A 24,059-nucleotide genomic window follows, 5' to 3' on the forward strand; every position below is an offset into this window, starting at 1 on the left:
CTTTCACCAAGCGGCACTCACCCCGCAGTCTGAAACTTTTAATTACAACACAGTAAGGTATAAACAATCTTAAGGCACTCTATTTTCATGGGTACCCTTTAGCAACATGAAGCACCTGAATAAATTGCCTCCAAATTAGCCAGGCACAGAAGCGTCGCCCTTGAGGGGAACTGTGTGAGTGGAATTTACATGAGCAGAGGAAATCAGGCAAGTGGTAGCAATTAACAACACACTCACGTCCCTCAGTGTGCAGTACAGCCTAGGAAGACTCACACTTAGCCACCCAGCTGGACCCAGCTGCCCCATCTGACACTGGAGCATTGCTAAAGGTTGCTCCAGGTGGGTGACCACAATCCTGTGACACGTGTGAAGGCCTTGTACAGCACTCATCTGGTGCACAGTCCACTGCCACCACGATATCCTAGTGGTTGTGCTCCAGGTGTCCCCGTGGTGCAGGACACCTCCCTGGCTGCTGACCCTCACAGAGAGCCGTGGCCCCGCCATGAGCCCTGGGCCATGGTGCAGACAGTGCGACGGCCTGCTCGTCCCCACACAAGCACAGGCATCATGACGGGCGCTAAGATGTGCGCTGGCTTTAAAGCCCATACGCCATCTCAACATTTTTGCCCTGTGGAATTCCCCAATTCCCCTTTTCTGCTCATATCCACCCAAAGCAGAAACAGTATCTAGAAAAGCTTTAGTTCACTGTCTCTACTGCTTTTTCACAGCAGGGCCTTACATCCCTGAGCGCAGGAAAGATCTTCACTGCCAGGTACTTTCAGACTGCCACGCTTCCACAGCACAAGAGGCCTTTGAGGAAGACACCTCTTTTCTGCCTGTCACTGCTGCCGAATGGTTTTGGTTATCCTTAGGTTACACTGCTGTGGTGTTATGCAGCTTTTCATATCAAGGAAAAAAAAATCTTAAACATACCTGAGGTTTTTATTTTAGGTCTTTCATTTTTATTCTCAAGAAGTCCATTTAAGCTCCTTTATATTTCTGCTTCTTATCACTGTCCCAGTTCTGGATCAAGTTCTGAATTCACTCCTCCCAGCTAATTATTTAATTATCACTTTGCCCATCTGTTTATCTGTCCATCAATGCATTTATTTCCCTCAAGACACAGAACAGCTATTTCCAGGCTTGTGCTACAACCTCTTTTACAATAACATGGTTGTAAGGCAAGCAAAGGCAAAACCGGTCATAACCACACTTTTAGCTGTGACTTCTTTTCTCAAACACAGTTGTAAAACTAATATATTGCTAAATGGTGCATGCTGTGTTTAAGCTTGGCTAGTACAGAGTTCTGCTTTATTACCATTTTAAACTTAAATCTCAAAGTCCACTGTAATGATACACTCTCCTTCCCCAAACTGCCACCCAATGCAACCTCTTGCACTTAAATAGAGAAGAGGGTTGTTTTTGTGACATGGTTTCCTGTGTACACAACAGCAGCACACACTTTGTTTTTAGGTCCCTTCTCCTGACAGATTTTATACATCTGAAATGTTTGCTTCCCCTCAGTTGGACCCAAACACTCAGAAAATATTTTCAAAACACCTTGCTCTACAATGACTGAAACCTAAGACATGGCTTGATACATAGAAATGGACAGTTCTTGTAAAACAAGATCCTGAAAAATAAATCCGACTGAATGTATGCTTGCATAAAGGTGTTAAATTTTAAACAACCTATTAGAAAATTACCATGCTGAAATTCTGTAGAAGTGGAAAACAACAACAACAAAACTACAGGGGAAAAAAAAATCTGCAGATAGCTCATTAGAAACCACAGTAAACTAAATCACAGTTTTTTGGGATGGCAGATCAGATGGCCAGTACTACACAAACTGCAGTTAATGGTCAGGGCCATATTCTGTGTCCTTCATCTTTTGATGTCACCTGGAACATGCTTTCAATAGATGCTTTCATCTCTTTTCATGTGCTCTCTCCTATTCAGCCTACTATTTGCAGTGAAAGAACACCTCTGAGGAATAAGTAAAGAAAATGTACGCAGTACTTGACTACCTTCCGCTGAGTTCACGTTTAGCACTCATTCTCATCTGTTCCCTGTTGCCCTCCTGGCATCACCAGCAAAGCTCTTGTTTTTGGTGACTCACAGCTATCCACCTCTGTGTTCGGAATCACTTGTACAGCAAATACCACCAGTAAAACTGCACAAATGCATTTGGTGGCAATCAGCATACCTTCCACTTCACTGACCAGTGTGGTGTTCTGCAGACCAGCACAACACAGATTGACAGTTTGTATTAGAGAGATTTTTCTGCAATTCAAAGATTAGGGCAAAGGGTAACAGTTTTAAACTGAAAGAGGGTAGATTTAGATTAGATGTGAGGAACAAATTCTCCACTCAGAGGGTGGTGAGGCACTGGACCAGATTGCCCAGAGAAGCTGTGGATGCCCCATCCCTGGAGGTGTTCAAGGCCAGGCTGGATGGGTCTTTGAGCAATCTGGTCCAGTGGAAGGTGTCCCTGCCCATGGCAGGGGGATTGGAATTAGGTGGTCGTTAAGATCCCTTCCAACCCAAACCATTCACCATTCTATGATTCCTTGATTAATCACATTTCTGCCATTATTCAATGCTACATGTAACTTTTAAAAATTTTTCAAAAGCTTCCAAGCAAAAAAGGATTTACAAAGCTCTTAAAAAAAAAAAAAGGTTAATCCAATACATCAAAGTGCTACAGTGAACATTTTAATGGATAACAAATTAAGTCAATGTACCCAGAAATAATCAATTGAATTTATATAAGGTAGGAGATAAGACCTTGATGTGAAACTCACGGAAACAGAGAAGTATCATGTAAACCATTTTTAGAACAACACCTTCAAATGAGAAACAATTCCGCCTACCAATATATTGTCAAATGCTTGGAAAAAAAGGGCTGGCAGCTAGAAAAACTATCAAGATTTCCATTACGCTGATTATAGTAACAGATCTGTATTATCTTATTTCACGACGTTATTACATCAGACAGGAGGCTAAAGGATTCTGTCATTTAGCCACTTTATTGTTAATATTAAGTGCTACTCAGTGATAGAAGAAAAAGAAAACAGTAGTCAAACAGAGGAAAAAGACATTAATTTCCCTTCAATGTGTTTAAATCATTTTGAAACATATATATATCATATATATAGTATATTTCCAAGTACATTGAAAAACACAGGAATACATTCAGAACAAATTTGCTACACTCATCCTGAATCCACTTGAGACTTCAGCAGGAGAGATCCCTACGGATGAACTGCACATTTTTAAAAAGTTGTTTTTACTAACTTATATGAAACAAAGAGGGAAAAAAAATAGATATCTTTAACCTGACATCTCACCAGTGCAGATCTGTCCTTTATCTCAAATGCAACAGAGTCAGTTTGTATCACAAGGTTAACATAAAAATATTAGATGGCAGCTTCTAGATTTTGTTACGTAAATAATGCAGCATTTCAAGGACAGCGAAGACACAAAAAAAGCACTCGAGCCATATTATTCCATATTTCACTGTAATAATAGCCATAACTACACAGCTAAAGCTGTTATCAACTGCCTCTTCCAACTTGACTTGTAAATTTTTGAATAGCTAAGCAGAGTCCTAAAACAAGCTCTGCTTTGTCTCTCTTGCTTTACCCTCTATTTACATTTTATTTCTCCTCTCTGTATCCTTTGCAAAGGACTTCTGCTTTTTATCGTATAATAATTTAGTCCTACATGCCCCTAAAACACCCATTTCTGTTTCCAAAATCATTCCGATAATTCCAAAACAATAGCACAGTTACAAGTGCTAGTAGTAGCATAGATAAGACTACGTCTGGACTACTTGAGACAGGTATTATGTCTGGAATCCTGAACACTACAAGCTGGAGGCCCAATAGTAGTAAATTACTTTCTTCAATATAAAATCAGCAATTAAAACACATCACTGAGCATGAAGCTCTAGCGACGTTAACAAACTACCCTCAGAAATGGATTTTTCTTTCAAATAAATACTCTACAGTTAGTATTCATAAAGACAGTTCTGTAGACAGGAAGATGAGAAATTTTTAAGCAATATCAGTGTCTATTGACTAAACACGTGAAGATGACCTGGAATTTTGAAAAAAAAATAATTTTTGATGAACATTTTTTCTTATTTTTTTTTTCCACCTTGCAAACAAGCAAGGACTACAAAAGTCACTTGAAGCCCAGCTGGTAAAACACAGAATTTGTGATGCCAGCTGGGGAGGAAGGATGTGGGACAAGCTGAAGATGGGCAAGGGTTTCTCAACAGGACTTGAAAGTTACTTTAACACACAAGGACTACGCACATACATGAAACAAATTCTCTTCTACCAAAAAGTCTGTAAGGATACCATAAATGACCACATATCTAGCCAGAAATACTCTAAACTGGCTTAACAGTTAGGACTTAACTACAGGGTATTTAACTAGACCCTTGTCTATATTTGCTTACACCTGCACATACTCAGTACTTGGAGAGTACCACCTGCAGCAGCTAAGACAGAAAATCATAGGTGACCTCCAATATCAATTAGCATTTTTCTACAAGCTCAGTATTTAAGTAATCCACAATCTGAAAAACATTTTGGGACAGACGTAAATATAGGGGTATATTTTAGCTACATCTAACATAGTTCGTATTAGTTAACCACAATATAGAGAGCTCTAAAAACTGATTGTTTCATGTAAAACTGCAATGCTTTATTATTAGTAACTGACATAACAACTTCCTCTTCTTTCCTCAAAGCAAAGAAGCACCAAAAACCCCTGCAAAACTACTTGCATAAAAATAAAACTAAAATGTTTTCAGTGAGTCAAATAGCAATTATTCACTTCTGACACTGACAAAAAGTTGAATTGTATTTTAGGAGCACTTTGTTATTTATGTCTAACAGGAAAAAGGCCTTCTGCTTTACAGAGGACCATTTATGGATAAAAATGAGCTTCTGGCTAACACACATTTTGAAATCCGATAGTCACAAGAAGAAAAAAAAAAGATTTTTTCCCCACCCTGACTGTGATACTAATGACTTAGTTATACCTTAGATTTGCCCAGACCTGGAGGAAGCATGAAGGTAGATTTTGTTTCTTTTAGGACCAAGTGAGAGCAGTGATGTGTGGATGTCTGGAAGGCTTGGTAACAGAGTTTTGACGGAGAACAGTCCTGATCACCTGAAATCTGGTTTAATTTCAGGATTTCTGGATTAACTTCCAGAATTCCTGTTGTACTTGCACATAAAATACTTTCTTCAGATAAATATAATATTCTGCAGTAGTCCCAATATATTTTTGATAGGTCAGTATTACCTACAAAAGTCAAAGTGGTTGCCACAGCTGTAAGAGAACTGGGTCCAGTACCAGTTTATTTCAACTTGAAACTACAGGGAAATTAATTTTCATGGAGAACCAGAATGCTTACAGACATTATATTTTCTAATCAATCATTGAAATGTGTTAGCATTTTGTTTGATAAATTCCACTTTAACATGTTTTTGAACAAGACTATCTCCTTCTTATGCACTTTTTTCCCTCATAGGTAAAGTATTTTCTTTCTTGTTAAATACACTAATATTTAACACATTTTCCAAAACAGCCAATTTGATAAAATTGTTTGTGTTATATCTATGCTGGACAGAATGGAGGGCTTCAAAACCAGTTAGTGGTAGCTACAGTTTTGTTTATTTTTTATTTCCTGCACAAATATGTATTCAACTTCAAAGTTCAAGAGACAAAGATCTTCTAAATCATCATGTGCAGGTATGCTTTCTCAGCATAGACCTTATTATCCCACTTCTCAGTACCTTCCAGTTTAATTTATTCTATCCTTTTCCACTTATTGCCCACACAGAGGAATAACATGGACTATGGTTATGTGTTTTGCTTCAGTTCAACTGTTTATGGTGGACAATCTTGAATATATCTGAGCCCCAGCAACTTCTGTAGACGAAGCATCACATAAGACAAACTACACTGTTCTTAAAAAAAATATTTGACTAGCATAAAGTTAAACTGTAAATATGAAATTAAGATACTATAAGAAACTAAGGCATATACAATTACAAAGTATCGAACACTAGTCACTGTCCTTTAAAAGCTTGCTGTTATCCCCTTTCCTGAATTGCTCTCTCAAGATCAGCTCCTTACAGCAGCCACAGCATTCAAACACACTCCCATAAAGCTGTTCTGTTAAAGCAAAAATAAAGTTACAATGAAGCCTTTCACTGTAGAAAGAAAAAAAAAAAAGAAAAAAAAAAGACTGTATTTACTTGAGATAGCTAATTTTGAATAATTGCCACAAAATAATAATTCAGCTACTGACCTCAGTAATAAATATAGAATTCCTATGTCACACAGCATTTCCACCGGTTAATTCTGAATTCTGGGGCCTCCAGACACATGCTAAATGGACCAAGTATTCCCCTGTGTATGCAGCCAGAGCCCAGCCCATTGCTCACACAAACCTCCTCCAGATGATTTAACAATGATCACTCACAGCCCAACATGCACCCAAGTAGCTACCATTAGAAAACAATGCACCAGCCTGATTTCTGCAGGATAGAGCTGGTGTATTCTTCACCGTGTTATTCCATAAAGAGGAAGAAAACACTGTGTTTTGACAAGTATGCCATATATTTTATATGCCCAAAGTCATTACAGTTCAAGTAAGTCATAAGAGTGGAAAGTTTTCTTGATCCGATCAGAGAAGCTGAATTTCACAACTAAATGTTTTCAAAATTTAAAAATACACTGGAAGAAAAATGTGACCTTAGATTAAACCAATCGCACTTATTACTAAAATTCACCTATTAGGAAATATGCTTTCATTTAATGAGGAAGCATCAGGTAAAATGCAAATTTTAATAAAGATACCTTCTTTACCATAATCCTTAGCATGTATCTTAACAACTTATCAATGCCACCTAATGGTTTTATCATCTCAGAGGTAGGTAGCACCTCTAAAGTCACCCTAACATCTCTGAAGTCCTTGTAAGGTTTGATCAACATCTGAGACACTTTTTACTCTCCTTCTTACCCTCCAGGGCTCTAAACAAGAACAGAATTGAAATTAACAAAGAGTCTTAACTTGCATCATATAAAGGGCATGCATTTTATCTGATATCTCATCTCACACACCTATCTTACTAAATTCAAGGCCACTGTGGAAATCCCACGCTTTACCAGAGTGACAGGAAGAGAGAAGTGGTATTTTGGGTTTAAATGATGGTTTGAATGACCAGTTCAGAAAACAGCACCTGAAGCACATGCTTCTAGTTTAAATCCAGTATTCTGCACTCTTCCCCTTCTTTGAGACTCGTTAGAAATGCTAATGAAACTGGCACATGCTCTGCGTATCACATACCTCGATCTCAGGGCACAAAACCCAAACTCCTCAGCAGAGGGTGAGGTCAGTCGATGCTCAAGTTAAAAAAGGCAGATCTGGTTTGAGCAAAGCATTACATGAGAAGGGAGCGAAAGAACTTCTGGTGAAATTTCTGGCTACTAAGCTTAACTGCCAAAATGCCATCTTAACTTCTTTGTGACCACACGTAACATTTATTCCAGGTCTTGTGATCTGAGGATGCTGGAGGCAAAGGGAAATAAACAAACCATAACTAATTTGAAGCCATAGCCACTTTCTTTGATTGCAAAGCCAGTCTCAAATAAAGATGACCAGACCTTCTGCTACATCATAGCTGAGAAAGGTTGCAAAAAGAGAAAAGAAAATACAAAGGAACACCAACCCTAAAGAAGTCCCTAAGTCATCTGCCATTAACTCTCCAGCTCTTGGAGCACAACATTCTCTACATTGATCTTCCAAACCACAGACAAGAGAATTTGTTGAATTGTGGTACATATCACAGGAATGTATCCTGAGGCATGTTCAGACCTACCTTACATACAATCTTCCTGTATTTTTCAGTTATGTTTTCTTTTGCCCATCTGACCAACCTGATACACAAAACCTAACTTAAAAAGAGTAAGAAATCTGTCATTTTGGGAAGATGAAAAGAAAGTAGTTTGCATGGTCTACCTAACAGAGGAAAAATACAAACAAACAAACAAAACAGGAAGAAACTACACAGGGTGTAAAACAAAACAAAACAACAAAAAAGGAGGAAAGAGAATACAGTCCAAATGCCTTGTATTGCATCTCTCCGATGCAGGCAGCCATAAACACAATTTAACCAGACAGTACTCCTAAGCAGACAGAAACTACTCCAATGCCATAAGAACTGTTGAAAACAAACTTCCAACCTTTTAGATTAAGCAGGTAATTTAGGTGGATTATAAGCAATGCTAAAATCACCACAAATATCACTTAGAGACTTTTTTAATCTTTTTAGGTACCTTTTTTGTTTGGTCCGTTCAGGTATAAGAATGACTTTAAAAAAAAATGAAGGGAAATTCTGGGAAAAAAAAAAACTATTAAGAGATAAACTTAGAGGGAACACTAGCAATTTAGAAGAAAATTTATCATACGGATGTAGCTTCTCTCAAACCAGCTACTGTTTACATACCTTACTTTGTTATTCAGTACTTTTGTTGTTTGTATAAAAATAATCTGTAGGGACAGGCTACCTGCTTTAAAGACTATTCTACAAACCTCTTGGAGGAGCTGTCTTGACAAACTGAAATCAGAAGTTGACCAAGGTTGAGATTCCTCAACCATCTGATTGTTTCCTCAGTCATCTGAAGCAGCACTTATTATTCCTTACCTAATGGCAAGTATTTAAAGAAAACTAAAAATAGGCAAATTAAGCCACAAAGTTCACTGACATCGAGGTTTGGCCAGATTACGCTAGTTACTATTTAACGGAAGTGAGCGGCTTCCTGTCACCGAAGCAAACAGCGAGCGACTTCCATTTCGAGCCTATGCATTTGCGCTCCTCCACAGGTCTGCACCGTAACTTTGATGATTTTCCACATATGCTTGCTTCCAGGTTAAATAAACAAATAAGTGTTATAGAACATTTTATTTCCTTCTTCCTGCTTCCAATCGTGTTCCAAGTTCACCAATTTTTCCTTCCCAAAAAAGTTCTTGGACTTCCTTCCACTGCACATCTCTTACACTCCGGACTTTTTCTCCTACCAGGCCCTGTTTAGAGTCTCAACAAACTTTTATGTGGCTTATTTGACAGAAGCAGAAAATGCTTCTGACCTCTTAGGAAACGTACTTCTGAAAGGAGCAATGAATGTGTAGACACCTTCGTCTAGTACCTGAGTAGGTCATTCCGTAAAGGAGGCTTTTTTCTTCTTCTCCTCATTTTAAAACGAGGCAAAGATAAAAAGGCATTCTGTTCATTTAACACTTGGTACATGCTTACTGAAGGTAAAACTCTGATGCCTGTAAACACAAGGTGTTACCTTTCTGTCCCACCAACACGGCAGCAACCTATGTTGGCAGGATGAGGAATGGAAGGGCCATCAGCCCAACTCTCAACCTGTAGCAACTGAGTGGGGTGGGATGGTGTGTGCAAAGCAAAGCAGTGCAGGGAGCAAAGTGAGTGCAGATGGGAACATCACTCGGGCTGATTTTGCTTTACCGGTGCACACGCCTGGCCACACGTAACTGAGGACACACACCTCTGCAGGCAGACAGACCTCCGGAACGGGAGGTCTGGCTACCCAGCCTCCTAACAGGCAAACCCCATGTTGAAGCGTACACTGTCTCCTCGATCTGCACAGGACTGGAGCCCCTTTTACCAGCACTTCTGCTGGCGGTACTCCAAAGCCAGATCCACCCCTCCCAAAACCAGCACCGCCACAGCAGCTGCGACGAAGACCTGCCCCGCAGCTCGGCGCGTTTCTGCGCGCCCGGCACAGACGCCCTGCCCTCCCTCAGCTCCGGGACCCGCCCCAGCCCGGCGCCGGAGCCGGTTCAGGCGGCAGAGGCGAGGCGAGCGGCCGGGGCCCCGGCTCTCGGCACACTTACTCTGGGGGCGCGAGGGGGGCGGCGGCGGAGAGCGGCGGGAGCGGCGCGGCCGAGGCGGTGCGGGTGCGGCTGAGACGGCCCCGACTGAGGCGGCCCCGGCTCCCCGCGGCGCGGGGCGCGGCAGGAAGGGGGGCGGCCCTGCCTCCGCCCCGCCCGGCTCGGCACGGCTCGGTACGGCATCGCCGCTGCTCCCTGTGGGCAGCCGGAACGGGGTGGGAGGGTCAGCCACCACAAGTTAATAAAAAAGAGTCACACACAGCATACGGTGTTTGGTGGGCAGCGGGCATGGCCCCCCCGGGGTAGGTGGTGAGGGGAGAAGAGTGGTCAGACACGCCTGGCTTGGTTCGGGGGAAAGCAGGCTCCTGGGGTGCTCCTCTGTGCAGTGCTTCACCAGAGGAACGCCACAGGAGTTACTGCTGTCGTACAGCAACCCCCGGGTAAAGTCATGCCTTTGTTCTGCTGCGCTCCACACGGAGGTGTTTTTAATTTTGGCAGGAGCTGGCTGCCTACCATGTAATTATTTGAGTGGGAACACACATCTCTCTCTTCTGGAAATGAGAAAATTGGAGAGCTAAGAGTTCCTTAAGACCTTCACAGCCTTTCTAATTTAAATTAGACATGTATTATGGGAGCTGACTAGGAAAGGTGCCCTCCTAGATCTGTTGCTGGTGAACAGAGAGGGTCTCCATGGGTGGCTGTCTTGGCCATAGCACCCATGAAGTAGCTGAGTTTAAAATCTGTGTTGATAGGAGGAAAACTGCCGCCAAAAACTTCAACCCTGGATTCAGTGAGAGCAGACTTCAGGCTGCTCAGGGAACTGGTCAGTAAGGTCCCCTGGGGAACTGCTTTTTGAGTCATCTGAGTCCATCAGTGCTGGTCAATTTTTAAGTGCCACCTCCTATGAGCACAGGAACAGGCAATTCCAAAACGCTGGTAGTCAAGCAGGCAGGGCAGAAAGTCCGCCTGACTGAGCAGGGATTTTCTAAAGCTTAGGCAGAAAAAGAGTCTGTCCCTTAGAAGTGAGGTCAGGTGACATGGGAGGACTAAAGAAATGCTGTTTGCCTTTGTAGGGAGAAAATTAGCATGGCCAAAGCTCAGAGTTGTCACTGTCCATTACTGCAGGGGACCATATAAATGGCTTTTTTTTTGAGCATATTAACAGCAAAACGAGGACCAGAGAAAACATTACTCTGTTACTTCATGAGGATGGTCACCTCAAAAAGAGGGACACATTCAAAGCAGAAATGTTTATAGCATCCTTCACCTCTGTCTTCAACAGTGATTATGAGCTCTGACGGAGACAAACTCTATGGGGCCTGATGGGGTTCATCCCAGGTTACTCAGAGAGCTGGTCATCATGAGACCCTCTTTGCTGTTTTTGAATGGTCTTGGGACCATTCCCAGTTGACTGGAAGCTGGCAAGCGTTATTCCTATTTTCAAGAAGGGCAAGAAACACGACCCTGGTAATTACAGGCCTGTCTGCCTCACTTCAGTTATGGAGAAGATTATTCAGGGAGCTACTGAAAAACACCTGAGAGACAATGTGGTCATTGGTCATAGCCAGTCACAGGTTCATGAAGGGAAGCCCCGTTTAAAAAAAATTAATTTCCTGTCATGACAAGGTCACCCACCTAATTGACCAAGGGAAGCCAGTTGATATGACCTTTTGGATTTCAGCAGAGCTTTTAAAATTGTATCCTTCTGGAAAAAAGGTCCAGCATACAGCTAGACAAATACATAATCTGAAGGGCTTGAAGGGTTATAGTAAATGGGGTTACGAAAGGCAGGCAGACAGTCAGTAGTAGGGTTCCCCAGGGCTCCATTTTAGGGCCAGTTCTCTTCAATGTTTTCATAAGTGACTTGGATGCAGAACTTGAATATGTACTAAGTAGGTTTGCAAATGATGCTAAACTGGGCGGAAGGGTTGACTCCCTTGAGGGTATCGAGGCCTTACAGAGAGATCTTGGCTAGTTAGAGAGCTTGGCAATCACCAACAATATGAAGTTTAACAAGTACTGGATTCTGCGCCTGTGAAGGGGCAACCCTGGTTATACATACAGACCAGGGGAAAATAGGCTGGAGAGCAGCACCACAGAAAGGCAGCTAGTGGTTTTGTTTGACAGCAAGTTGAACATGAGCCAGCAGTGTGCTCTGGTAGCCAGGAGGGACAACTGCACCTCAAGTAGTGCATGCAGTTTTGGGCATCACAATAGAAGAAGGACATAAAACTATTAGAGTGCAACTAAAGTATGGCAGGAGAGCAACTAAGATGGTGAAGAGCCTGTAGGGTAAGACATAAAAGGAGCGCCTAAAGTCCCTTGGTTTGTTCAACCCAGAGCAGAGCAGGCTGAGGGGAGGCCTCATGGCGGCCTGCAGCTCCCTCATGAGGGGAGCGGAGTGGCAGGCACTGAGTTCTGCTCTCTGGGGACAGTGACAGGACCCGAGGGAACGGCATGGAGCTCGGACAGGGGAGAGTCAGGCTGGGTGTTAGGGAAAGATTCTGCACCCAGAGGGTGGTCGGGCACTGGGACAGGATCCCCAGGGCAGGGGCCATGGCCCTGAGCCTGATTGAGTTCAAAATGTGTTAGGACAACACTGTCAGACACATCGTTTGATTTTTGGGTGGTCCTGTGTGAAGGCAGGAGTTGGACTCAGTGATCCTTGTGGATCCCTTCCACAATATATTCTATGATTCTAGTTTAAAAAAGAAAGTGAGCATTACCAAGGAGAATGACAGGATGCACCACAGGATGCACCATGCACTGAGAAGTAAGACTTAAAACGAATGCAACTGATAGTTAAATAATGTGCTACACTTAAGACATCAGAAAGCTAATGTGCAAACAAAGCTAAGGCATTAAAATAAAATAAAAAAGGCAAGAAGATAAAAAAAAAAAGTAGATTTTAGAGCTACAAATGTGGAAGAATAAAACACCAAGAAACTTGGTAAATCAGTGTCTTTATTTTATAGAAAGTATTTGATCAGTGTGCTGAACCTGCCATTAGAGGCTGTTTTGCTACTTTTAGTAAAAATAAACATTTGAAAAATTATCTTGGAGAACATATCCAGGCTCCAAGCTTATTGTCTTTTAATCACGGTTGCTTATTTTCATACCTATTGCAACTAAGCTAACATTGGGTGCTCTTAGGAGGAAGGGAGCAGTACCTAATGTAGAATATCCCCAAAAGTTTTTTTTCTTGCAAGTGGTAGCGAGGTTCCTAAAACACATCAGAACACATAAGCTCAGCTTGTGCCACATCAGTGTGGTACAAAATCTAAGTCTATTCCACTCGCCATCCTTCTCCATGAACATTCTGCAATATCAGCTGTCAGCTGAGAATTATCTGTTTTGCAAGTCACACAGCAAGTAAGTTTAAGTACCCAGATGGCCAGAGTTTAACTCTCACATTAATAAAGTAATAGTGAGGAACTTGGATCACAAATCTGCTTGAAGTAACCAAATCAATTAACAACACAAGTTTGAAAAACTGATCGCATTATGTATTACTACATGGACAAACACAAGTCACAACTGCCAGTCTATGGTATTTAAAAGGGACATTATCAACTCAGTTATTTTGTTATGGGATTATTGGAGATTAAACACTGGGAAATGTAAATTTTAAGTTCGATTTGTGCATACAGCTACCGCATTCATAGAACCCTTGGTAGCCACTAACAACCTTCTGACTTACTTGCATAGCAATAGGAAGAAAGCACTAATTGCTGGAAAGACAAATTGGTGGAAGCTGTTGAAGAAACAGCTAGAAGAGTTTCGAGTTCAATTTTCCCCAATGGCTTGATTTAAAGTTGAGAATGTCCCTTTAAAAAGTTTCAAATAGAACAGAATTTAACTCATCCATTGATTCCATCATTACAATAAAGCTACCAATAAAATGACTTACCACAATTGTTAAACATCAATTAACATTATACAAGCATACAACTGATTTGTAAAGGAAGTAGCAGCAACATGGAAATCTAGAAGGTTGACTTTCTGCATGATTTATTGGAAATATTATGAAGGTGAGGGCAAATACATAGTGATTTTACATAATTTAGTTTTGAGAATAGCTTATGGTAACTATAAACATTATTGAAGATGCCCGCTCATAGTCATTACTTTTCTGGTATAAGCATAAGTTTTCCAGGATATACATAGTGCAGCTCGATTCAGAAGAATGACAACATTGTATGTCTTGGTAAATTCCACATAACATCTTATTGGTTAGCTCACAGATGAAAAGACGGCTTTTTTGTGAATGCCAGTACAATAAAACAAGCTTGAAATATTAAAGCTAATGAAATATATATCTATATATCTATCTATATATATATATATTTTAAGGACAAAACATCAAGGACATCATTATACAATGTTGTCATAGTTTTGCACATTTTTCCTTTTCTGAATATAACTTTGTTAGTTCAGTGGTTGCATAAAACTAATGCATGTATATAAGCGGCTACAAAGTCAGGGTTTCAGTTGATTCTCTTAAGGAGCATCCTACTGGTAACTCCATGGTTTTCCTTCTTTAATAGGAATAGAGGTTATTAGAAACTCAGTCACTGAGCAGATATGACACATTGGGCAAGTCTGTTCTGTAAGGTCGTGTCACTTTTCGTCAGTCACTTTTCTGGTCCATCACTGTACTTAAACTGTTTTAGTATCAATTTGATTTCAATCTATAACTAAATGTTGTGGAAGAACAATTACAGTTGAACCACTGAACAGCTGTACCAGTTCAAAATGCTGTCACAATGTTTCTTCATGGCAAAGTATTCACATTCTTTTTATTGCACAATTTGAAAATTCAGGTTATGTGCATAAAAACCTTCATAGTGTTTGCACTGCAACTTGCGAAACATACATTTAAAATGACCTTAATACAATTTACAAAATCTTTTTAAACTATTTTATATTCTTAAGATAAAAGCATCCTGAGAATGTTACAAAGTTCATTTTACAAGCCCTTCACTTCTACTATGCTTTATTTATCCCCATAGTTCCTAATCTGACAAGTTTATTTTACAATTAATATCTTGGTGCTATATTTCACAAAATATCTTTTAGCAAAAAGTATACCATTGGCATTCAAGTAACCCAGCCTCACAACTAATTTACAAATTAAACATTTGTCAAGCTCTCAAGTTTTGAATAAGGTCAGGAAAAATAAACCAAAATACTTACAGAAAAAGTTTTTAGCTGACTAAGAAAAATGTAAAGGCTTTGTGCATTAATATTTTGGTCAAACATTTAAGTTATGCAGTTTAATATTTTGGCAAAAAAAATCCATCTAGCCTTTTCAATATACTTTTCCTTTCATTTTAAACCAGATGTAAACATACAGTACAAAGAGTGACAGTATTGAAGTACTTTGCCGTTGAACTTTTTTTCCTTTTTACTTTTTTAAAGTATTTAGGAAAAGCAGACAAACAAGAATATAAGTGCTAAGAAGGAACTGAGTGTCTTTGGGCTAAATAAAGTCTTACTGGAAAAAATGTAAAAATAAATTAGTTTTTTTTTTTCCTCTACAGACATGCAAATAAATATTCTTTGAAGAAATTCTAATGCCATATCCTAGAAGCAGTATCTTCCTGTACTTTTTTGATCAAGACTAAATCTTCATGAATAATCTTGACAATTTTAATAGGAAGATATCCATTAATATTTACATATTTTCGTAAAGGGAGTGTTCAGGCTTAAAAATATATTTCTTTTTTAAAAGCTAAGTCTGCCATCCTGATGGCAATGAGTCAAGCTATAGAACAGAAGACAACTTACACAATGTCCTTCAATTTCTTATACCCTATATCAGAGGAAAGAGACCAAGTGAATTAAAGAGGTATACAGCCTGGATTCCAGGAATGGAGACAGACAGCGGCTCATATGAATGTTGCATGGCCAGCTTCCGATACGCTAGGAGCATCTAACTAAAATAGGCTTTGCTTCTTTTCCAGATATAGGTATAAATTTGTATTAATGGCCAACTACACAAGTTAATGAGAGACAGTTATAGTTGCCACAGTGAAAGAGTAAGGTTATTATCTAAGGTTCCTATCTGGATCTGCTGTCAGAAAAAGGCCAGGTGTTGGTTATAAAGGCCATGCCCAGATGGTAAACTCCCGGCAGGAGTGTAACTACCTAAAAGGAGGAGTAATCCACTTCAGCAACATCTTAGGAAAATTATAAATATATAATTCAGAGTCCTGTATAGCTTTTATTTTAGGCAACAATCATAATCTGAAGGACCTTGTTAATCTTTAAGGCATCAGTGCATACGGGATTAAAAGCTCCAGGTAATAAATATGAAAATAAAAGAAGCATCTTTGTGGCACGAGCTATCATTATATATCTGCTTTGTTGGCTAGTTTCAAGAAAAATATTTTCAGAGATGGCTGAAGGGGAATGTTATACACTGTACTGAGAAAAATATTAGATCAAAAACTTAACATCATTTTTTAACACTTCATTAAAGGGGCTGAATCTATCAGGCAAGATTCTCATCTTTACTGTTCCATCAGCACCACAGGAGAATATGTGATTTGCTGGTCCTGTCTCAATTTGCATGACTCCTGTCCCAATGTTTCTGAAGAGTGACTGCCGAGCATGCTCATTGATGAAAGTGTGAAGAAGACTAAATGTAGACAGACTCCATACCTGAAAAAGCATCAAAGCATCAATCTCTCATAACAGTAATTACCATGATCTTAAGTCACTAATAATATCTCACTCGTAATGAGTCACAGAAAAATTGGAGTGAACTACGTTCTGCATTCATCTTTCTGACACTAATTACAAAAGAAATGTAGCAATCTGCAATTACACGGTTAGAGAATATTAATATTCATTCTATATACTAAGAAATATATTGGATGACTAAGGTAAGATTAACTGAGGTACTAAGATTACTGCAAGGTAAGACTAACATTTCATAAGTAAAGTACTATATGTGAAAATGAACGATTGAGAACAAATGCAGAATATATGATCTCTGATTATTCCACACTTGCGCATGGTGCCTTTTTATTAATTTACACATTATCATCTCTACCTCTCTGCTCCCTCCCTCTGATTAATACCTTTATGTTGCCTTCAGCAGATCCTGTGACAAAATACTCTTCTGTAGGATCAACAGCAATTGCTTTGACTGGAGAATCATGACTTTGGAGTAATTGTTGCTGCTGTTTTTGGCGGAGGTCAATTATACATGTGAAGCCTTTTCTGCCTCCAGAGATTAAAAGCTGATGTTTTGGAGCATATGCTAGAACAGTTGCTCCGCTGTCATGACAGATGAAAGCTGAAAGCCAAAGTAATTTAAATAAATACACTGTAGTAATGTTAATTTGACGTGAACCTCTAATAGTTCAACACAGTAACAACAGTGGCTTTGAAGCCACAATCCAGCTGACCACAGCCAGCCTACTTAATGCAGTACAATATATGTATCTGAAGCTGGGTTTACATCAGACATAGTGAGGTTGTACTATTGCCAAGTGAAGCAGCTATAATCTGTATGGAAGAAAAATCATACCCTTCTTCCTGCCCCTGTGTAATCACAAACTATTAAGCCTTGATCAGAAACAGTAACTAGTAACTATTATTTCAAGGCATATTTCCTATACAAAACATCCTCCTGAATTACTTGACCAGATATGACAATAGTTTCCACTGGCTGTTTTACTTTAAATTTGCTGGTTTACAGATTTGGATATGTCTACTCTTCCAAATGAGTAGAAGTAAAAGGAAGATTACAGTTATCAGAACAAAGCTCAGTATGTTTGAGACTAGATGCTATAAATCCTAATATGTTAATATATTGTACCTGTGATTCAAAGGGTTCTCTAAATCTATGTTTTGAAATTTCATGCACCTCATATATAATGCCTAAGCATTTACCAGACTTCAGTTACAAGGAGTTCACAACTTCACTCTCTCAGACTAATCCTGTGTTTCAGACATTGGAATTTTTTTCTTTTCCACTGCAACAAAATATTAGTAATAGAAACAATGAAACCCAGCTAAATATTCATTACATCTCAAAAAGCATACTTACAGGAGTAATTCCTCCGAAGTATTTTTGTAAAGCTGTATCCACACACACCCAGAAACCATTTAAAACATTCCACAATATATTTGGCATAATACATAGAATAAAAATGACTGGACAATCTTTGAAAGCAAAGATGCACTGTGTATTTAACAAATATAGTAGTAAGCACATCTTTAAAAGTTATACTCTGAAAATTACTATATGAGATCTTATTTGTACATCTGCTTGCCAAATCTATTCATAAAAAATCAACGTAGATTTCCTAGAAAATGTGGCGTATTTATTCATGTACATAACTTCAGAGACCCATTTCATAATCATGGTTTCCGAGTGTAGGATTCTAACTGAGGCAATGAAATACGTTACAGTTCTTAAAGAGCATGTCCACTCATATTCTTCAAACAGATAATATATCTAGAAATGTTTAAAGCTATCTTTATAGTACCATTATTTGATCTAATGCTTAGTGTTGAGTGGGGCCCCTCTGACTTATGAGTACAGACACAGCCATAGGAACCTGGAGCTGAAGAATGTGTATGCATATCCATGCAAACACAACTCTGGTAGCTCTGGAAAAAAAAATGTAGTTTTTACAGCTTTATAGTTATCGTTTTCTAAATAGGTTAGTCACTATAAAAAAAGTTTTATTCAGTCTTAAAAAAAAAACACAAATAACAGATGTCTGGCTTTCAGGGATTGCACTAGTGGTGCAAAGATGGAAGTTATGCAAAGGAAGGTGTTCATGTCCATGAAACCATTTATATATAGTCTTATATCATTTCTCAATAACCTGTTTTTAGATTCCTGCTGATGCAACTACGTGGGGCAGTGAAAGATGTTCTACTACTAGTATTAAAACTGCTTTCCACAGCAACTTTTCCATAAAGACAGGTATTTTTACTGTGATCAAATATTTTGCTCATTGTATTTTACTTACCATGCACCAAGCTATTTGTAGGTGAAACCAAAGTATCCCAAAGACAAATATTTCTGTAGAAAAAAAGAATTTTAATTGAATGCCAAATGTGCTTAAATGTTTTGAACAACTGGATGAAGTCTTATGAATCTTAGAAAAACTGTTTCAGGCATAAAGCATGGAAAAAAAAGCTTTAAAAGTTATTAATTTTGAGCAGACCCCAATTTACTTTCCTAGTTACACATACACTGGAAGAACATGCCTGCTACACAATCATTATACTACCACTTATTCTCATAAAGGATTCATATTAAGATTACAATTGAGATTACAAAAAAAGCTGAATGTTAGCAATTCTTGCTACTACTTCATCCAAACCTAAGAAAAGCGTTAACTGAAGAGCTACACAGAAGTACTTAAGTCTGTAAAAATACTTTAAGACAGGTTCATATGAAACATGAACAGAGGTTTTGTGCCTCCTACATACCTTCAGTAAGCAAATAGAATTCAGGATTAAATATTGCTTTTCTCTACCTCCCACAAAGAGGTGAGGAAGTATGCACATTGCTCTTAAACTGCCTAAGGAGAATCACCAAAAAGCTGAAGCAGAATGTGGGGAGGGGGAAGAAAACATGGTACCATTTCATTTTTACACATTGTCAGAGCAGCAGTTAATAAGTTGTTACCTATTGTCAGAAGACAATCCTGCTGTAGCTATCAAAGATGATGAACTGATGAAAACGAAGTCATTGGCTGTTTTGTTATGACACTGCCAGGTCTGAAAAAAGGCAGTTTAGAAATAATTAATTAAAAAAGAAATATTGTGTAAACGTGAAAGCTTAAACTTCCTCAGGAAGGTGCGTTGTTTGAAAAACAATTTAAAGAACACAGGACATAAGGGTACATGTATACCTTCTGATACTGTTAATTTTTCATGGAAGTATACTTTCCATCCAGTCCCCCTTTACTGATTATTTAACAACTTGGTGGTTATTGATAACTGTTGGTTATTGATAATTCTCACGGAACATTAAAGTTATTTCAGTTATGGCATTGCAATTCCTACTCTACAACTTCAGTAGTATTAGAATTTGAGAATTTGTCTGTCAAATGAACTACAGAATGGCAACAACGTATTATTAAATCTTGATTAATATGGGTTTATCAGTACAATCTTTGCTCAGTCTTAACATGTCTAAAGAGGCAAGGAAATAAAAGAGTACAACAGAAGTTTATGGAAGCAAGTTTAGTTTTCTGCTTACCAAATATGGTTTGGTGAGGTTCCAGTAAGTGGGCAACATTTCCAATTTGTTTGATATAAGCTTATATATCCATCAGCATCAACAATTCCAAACTGAAAAGAGATAAATTGTAAATATGTATGTATATGTTACAGAGAAATTATCTCCCACAATTCAGAGAAGATACTTGAGATTGGAAGAATATGATGCTTCAGCTAATTTACAACTTGTTTGAGGAAAGAGAATAGCATAAATACAGAAGCATCCTCTAGTTACCTTATTTCCTTGGTAATTGAACCTCATTCGAGTTACCCTTGAGTTGCCACCAGACCGAAAACAAGTGATTTGCTGTGCATGACCCCATTCAAACATTCTTACGCTACCATCTTGAGCACCTGTCAGATCTGCAAAAGAAAACATTTAACTGACTTTTTGCAGGCATCCCTGTAGTTGAGCAGGAAGGTTTCTTCCAAAACATTAAGAAATCTCACACCAGCTCACAAAATCCTCAAAACAGCTAAAGCCACAGCATCTGTCACGGTATCCGGCATAATGTAGTATGGGTGTCACTGAAACTTAAACCCATGCTATTCAAACCTTATTGAGCTCTATGTATTTATTATTCAACAGCTATATTTAGATGGTTCTGAAATACGAAGCTATTTACTTGTTGATACTAATGTAGCTTTATCCTTCTATCCTTCATGCAAGTCAAAATAACAAGAAATACAATACTAATTTGATTTAAAAAATCATTGTTTCCAAAGGCTATTCTGTAGTGTATAAACTTTACGTAACTTTTATATAATCTGCAGTTATAAAAAACACACTGAACTTACAATATGGTAATGTTGGATGAGAAGCCATTCTTCTGACATTATTAATAGCCTTCTTGAGCATCTGTTTAATACACAAAATAATAGAAAAAAATAAAAACCGCCATTGAACAAAAAACTTACTGAACTAGAATAATTATTGATGGTAGATGATTTGTTTCCTATCAAAATTCCTACTGAAAGCAAGTACTATTTTTAGAAATTGAGACAGAAGTCAGTTTCTTCCAGGACTAGCATAGATATTAATACTTTTGCGGTTTTATACATGTTGGAAAATATTAATCTTTGCTTCAGAGACTTATGGATCCAAATATAAACACTCCTCAGACTGCAGTCTTACCTCTTTTCTTGCCAATTCCTTTCTGATTCCATTAAATTTATTGGAATATTCCTGAATATTGTAAGATAAGCAAGAGAGAGGCAGAAGCATGTAAAGAAAGAGGTAAACAAACTTTAACAGACGTAAAAAAAAATAGGATGGAATATATTAGTTCAAGTCCAGTTAATTTATTGCCATTGACTGAAAAGTAACTTATTATCTGTGGCCATCCAGAATAAGCAACATACCTAGTAACTGGTTAATCAAATGTTATTTAAAAGCATTTACTAATTTTGCAAATACAGATCCAACAGATTTTCAGCAACGCTTTAGTTCCAAAAATTCCAAACTTTTTGGTAAGATACATTACCAAGAATGCTGTTTATCCTTATAGGTTTACTTAATTCCTCACTGTGAAGGTTTCAGGACTGGAGACATCAAACAATTAAGATTAAAACCACATCAAATTAATTGAAGTCCAATCCACAATACCCCAACTGGAAAGACAATGTGGGGAATTCTCATCAGGGAAATGCATCTGGATTTTCCTTGCATGCCTCTTCCCTTCTTTTCTTTCACTATATGTCAGAGTTAAGTCTTCATTCTTTTATTTCTTATCAGTTCTCCTCAAAAGCATCAGGCTACTTGGAAGATTTTTTCCTCAGAGAATTGTTGGATTTATCTTGCTCATGCATGTGTTATTTATTTGAACATTCATGAAAGAAAATAGCATAAATTCACATTCAGGCCAGGTGTTAACTTTAAACGGTAACAAAAGTTTGTTGACAGAGACCTCACTTTCAACACAGCAGCTTATCACTTACTACTCATTGCTACCAAGTTGGCACTGAACTCCTTTCAACAACTGTAATTCTGTACAGTGTTTTGCCGCTGCTTTGCCACTGAAACATCAGATAGTCAGTCAAGTATTTTAAGTATGCTATTCTCCCCTGGCCTCCAAACATGTTAGGGTGTCAACTGCAATAAAGTATAAATAACAAACTATTATCTGTTCCATATTATTACATATGCTCTGAAGAGCTGGAAAGCAATGTTTTCCAATGTTTTCAATTGGCAAATAGTAGGAAGAACACTTTAAAGTGTTGCTAAAATTTCCTGTTTGTGTTTTTTGTTTGTGATTTTTTTTCCTCCTCTCATTAGTGAGATAATTGCAATCCTTCTGATTGCATTTTGGAAGCAGATTTAGACCATTCAGTTCTCAAAGCTTCATTATTTGTTTAAGGGAAATCCTGTCAGTCACTGAAATTTATTTCCAAACACTTTCCTGAAGATAAAGCAACATATAAATCAAGGTTTTCAAATACCTGGTTTTTCCTTTTTTCCTAGAAGTATTTTAAATCATAAAGAGAAAAGCTCAAAGTCCTGGTAAAATACTGGTGAATAAAAGAACATTTTACATTCTAGAACAAGACATTTTTAGAGTACAATATCCCTCCAACAGTAATGTGTATACCAGTCAGCAAACAATTGCAACACTTTGCTCTCTGAATTCACTGTTTATGTATGTATATTACTGAAAAAGAGTTTGAAAGTTATTCATGCTCATTCTTTCTTCACCAAAATTGTGTTGTTTTATAGCTGAAGGATCAGGTGAAAGATCTGGTGGTGATCTGCACTTACCTTGTATGAATTGAGTAAGAGGAAACAGTGAAGACTAGTAACAAAAAAAACCTTAGATCTAATAAAATATAGTTAACTCTTGAGTATCATATAAAAGTCCAATAGTTTCCCTTGCTGATGGAAGTGAAGCAAAGACAACATGACTGAAAAGCCAGAAGCAGTAACGAACAGTAGGCTATAGATCTACTAAATGGGCTGCAAATCATGGAAAAGCGAAGATGGGAACAAAGATCAAAATCAGTATGTAAAGGAACAAAGTACCAAATAGTAGTAACTGAAAATTTTTGTTCAAGCTGGTTTTCCTCCAGATTTGAGTAACACCATTTTCCCTCAAGAATCCTGTGTCTTCCTTCATTTACTTTGTCCTTCATTCCTTTGTATCCCCTCCCTACAGGGCAGGTGTGGCTACATTCTCTGGTTGGTTCTCTACTCCTCTGCCAGAATCCAACAGAATGCCAACCAAAACTTAGGTCCAAAGTTTAACAGCAAATGCATTCAACACAAGCACAGCCATATATCTTTAGGAAAGAAGTTTTGCAACACAAAATAGAAAGCCATATAAGAACAGTTTGCATTAACAGAGCATGCAATTACTTTGTTGAGAAATACACACACACACATTACTTACACACACATACACACACAGAGAAAGCATATCTGAATGTATCTGAAAGTGAGAGAAGAAAATGGCAAGCTTTCAAAAAACACTTGTGGTAAGACCTGATTGTGATAGCAGAGCTGGAAAAATGGTAACTGGCATCAGCAATTCCTAAATACAATGCAGAGATGTAGATACTGGCACAACAGCCAATTCCACATGTGGATAACTAGCATTGTTGCAGTGCTCATTCTTTATTTACTGCTCCTAATACTCAAACTAAGCTATTTGTATAAATATAAATTAATATATGGTTCTTTCATTCTGCTACACTTATCGACTTGCCCTGAGCTGTTAAATGCCGTGAAGTACAGCCAAGTGACAAGACTTCATGCATTCAATTACCCAGGAAAACTCCACATCTCTGAGCAGATAGGCTGAGAGATAACGGTGTTTGTGTGACTGTTTCAGCCCAGTTAAGTGGCTCCAACTAAGCACCTCGT

At 38.4% G+C, this 24,059-nt stretch overlaps 2 protein-coding genes across 2 annotated transcripts in view; both read right to left on the reverse strand.

The window, feature by feature from the left end:
• Positions 1 to 10,060, reverse strand: part of TNFAIP8 (TNF alpha induced protein 8) — a 65,724-nt gene extending 55,664 nt beyond the window's left edge. The window contains exon 1 of the mRNA XM_050716589.1: positions 9,950 to 10,060. Within this exon, the coding sequence (XP_050572546.1) occupies position 9,950 (1 nt within the window). The 5' untranslated portion in view covers positions 9,951 to 10,060. The remainder of the gene's footprint in view (positions 1 to 9,949) is intronic.
• A 2,839-nt stretch (positions 10,061 to 12,899) lies between these two features.
• Positions 12,900 to 24,059, reverse strand: part of DMXL1 (Dmx like 1) — an 89,817-nt gene continuing 78,657 nt past the window's right edge. The window contains 8 exon segments of the mRNA XM_050716586.1: positions 12,900 to 16,612; positions 17,035 to 17,252; positions 18,943 to 18,995; positions 19,608 to 19,699; positions 20,184 to 20,194; positions 20,197 to 20,275; positions 20,439 to 20,566; positions 21,002 to 21,062. Of these exon segments, the coding sequence (XP_050572543.1) occupies positions 16,388 to 16,612; positions 17,035 to 17,252; positions 18,943 to 18,995; positions 19,608 to 19,699; positions 20,184 to 20,194; positions 20,197 to 20,275; positions 20,439 to 20,566; positions 21,002 to 21,062 (867 nt within the window). The 3' untranslated portion in view covers positions 12,900 to 16,387.

The sequence above is a fragment of the Cygnus atratus genome, chromosome Z, assembly GCF_013377495.2.
Source record: "Cygnus atratus isolate AKBS03 ecotype Queensland, Australia chromosome Z, CAtr_DNAZoo_HiC_assembly, whole genome shotgun sequence".
Classification (NCBI taxonomy): domain Eukaryota; kingdom Metazoa; phylum Chordata; class Aves; order Anseriformes; family Anatidae; genus Cygnus; species Cygnus atratus.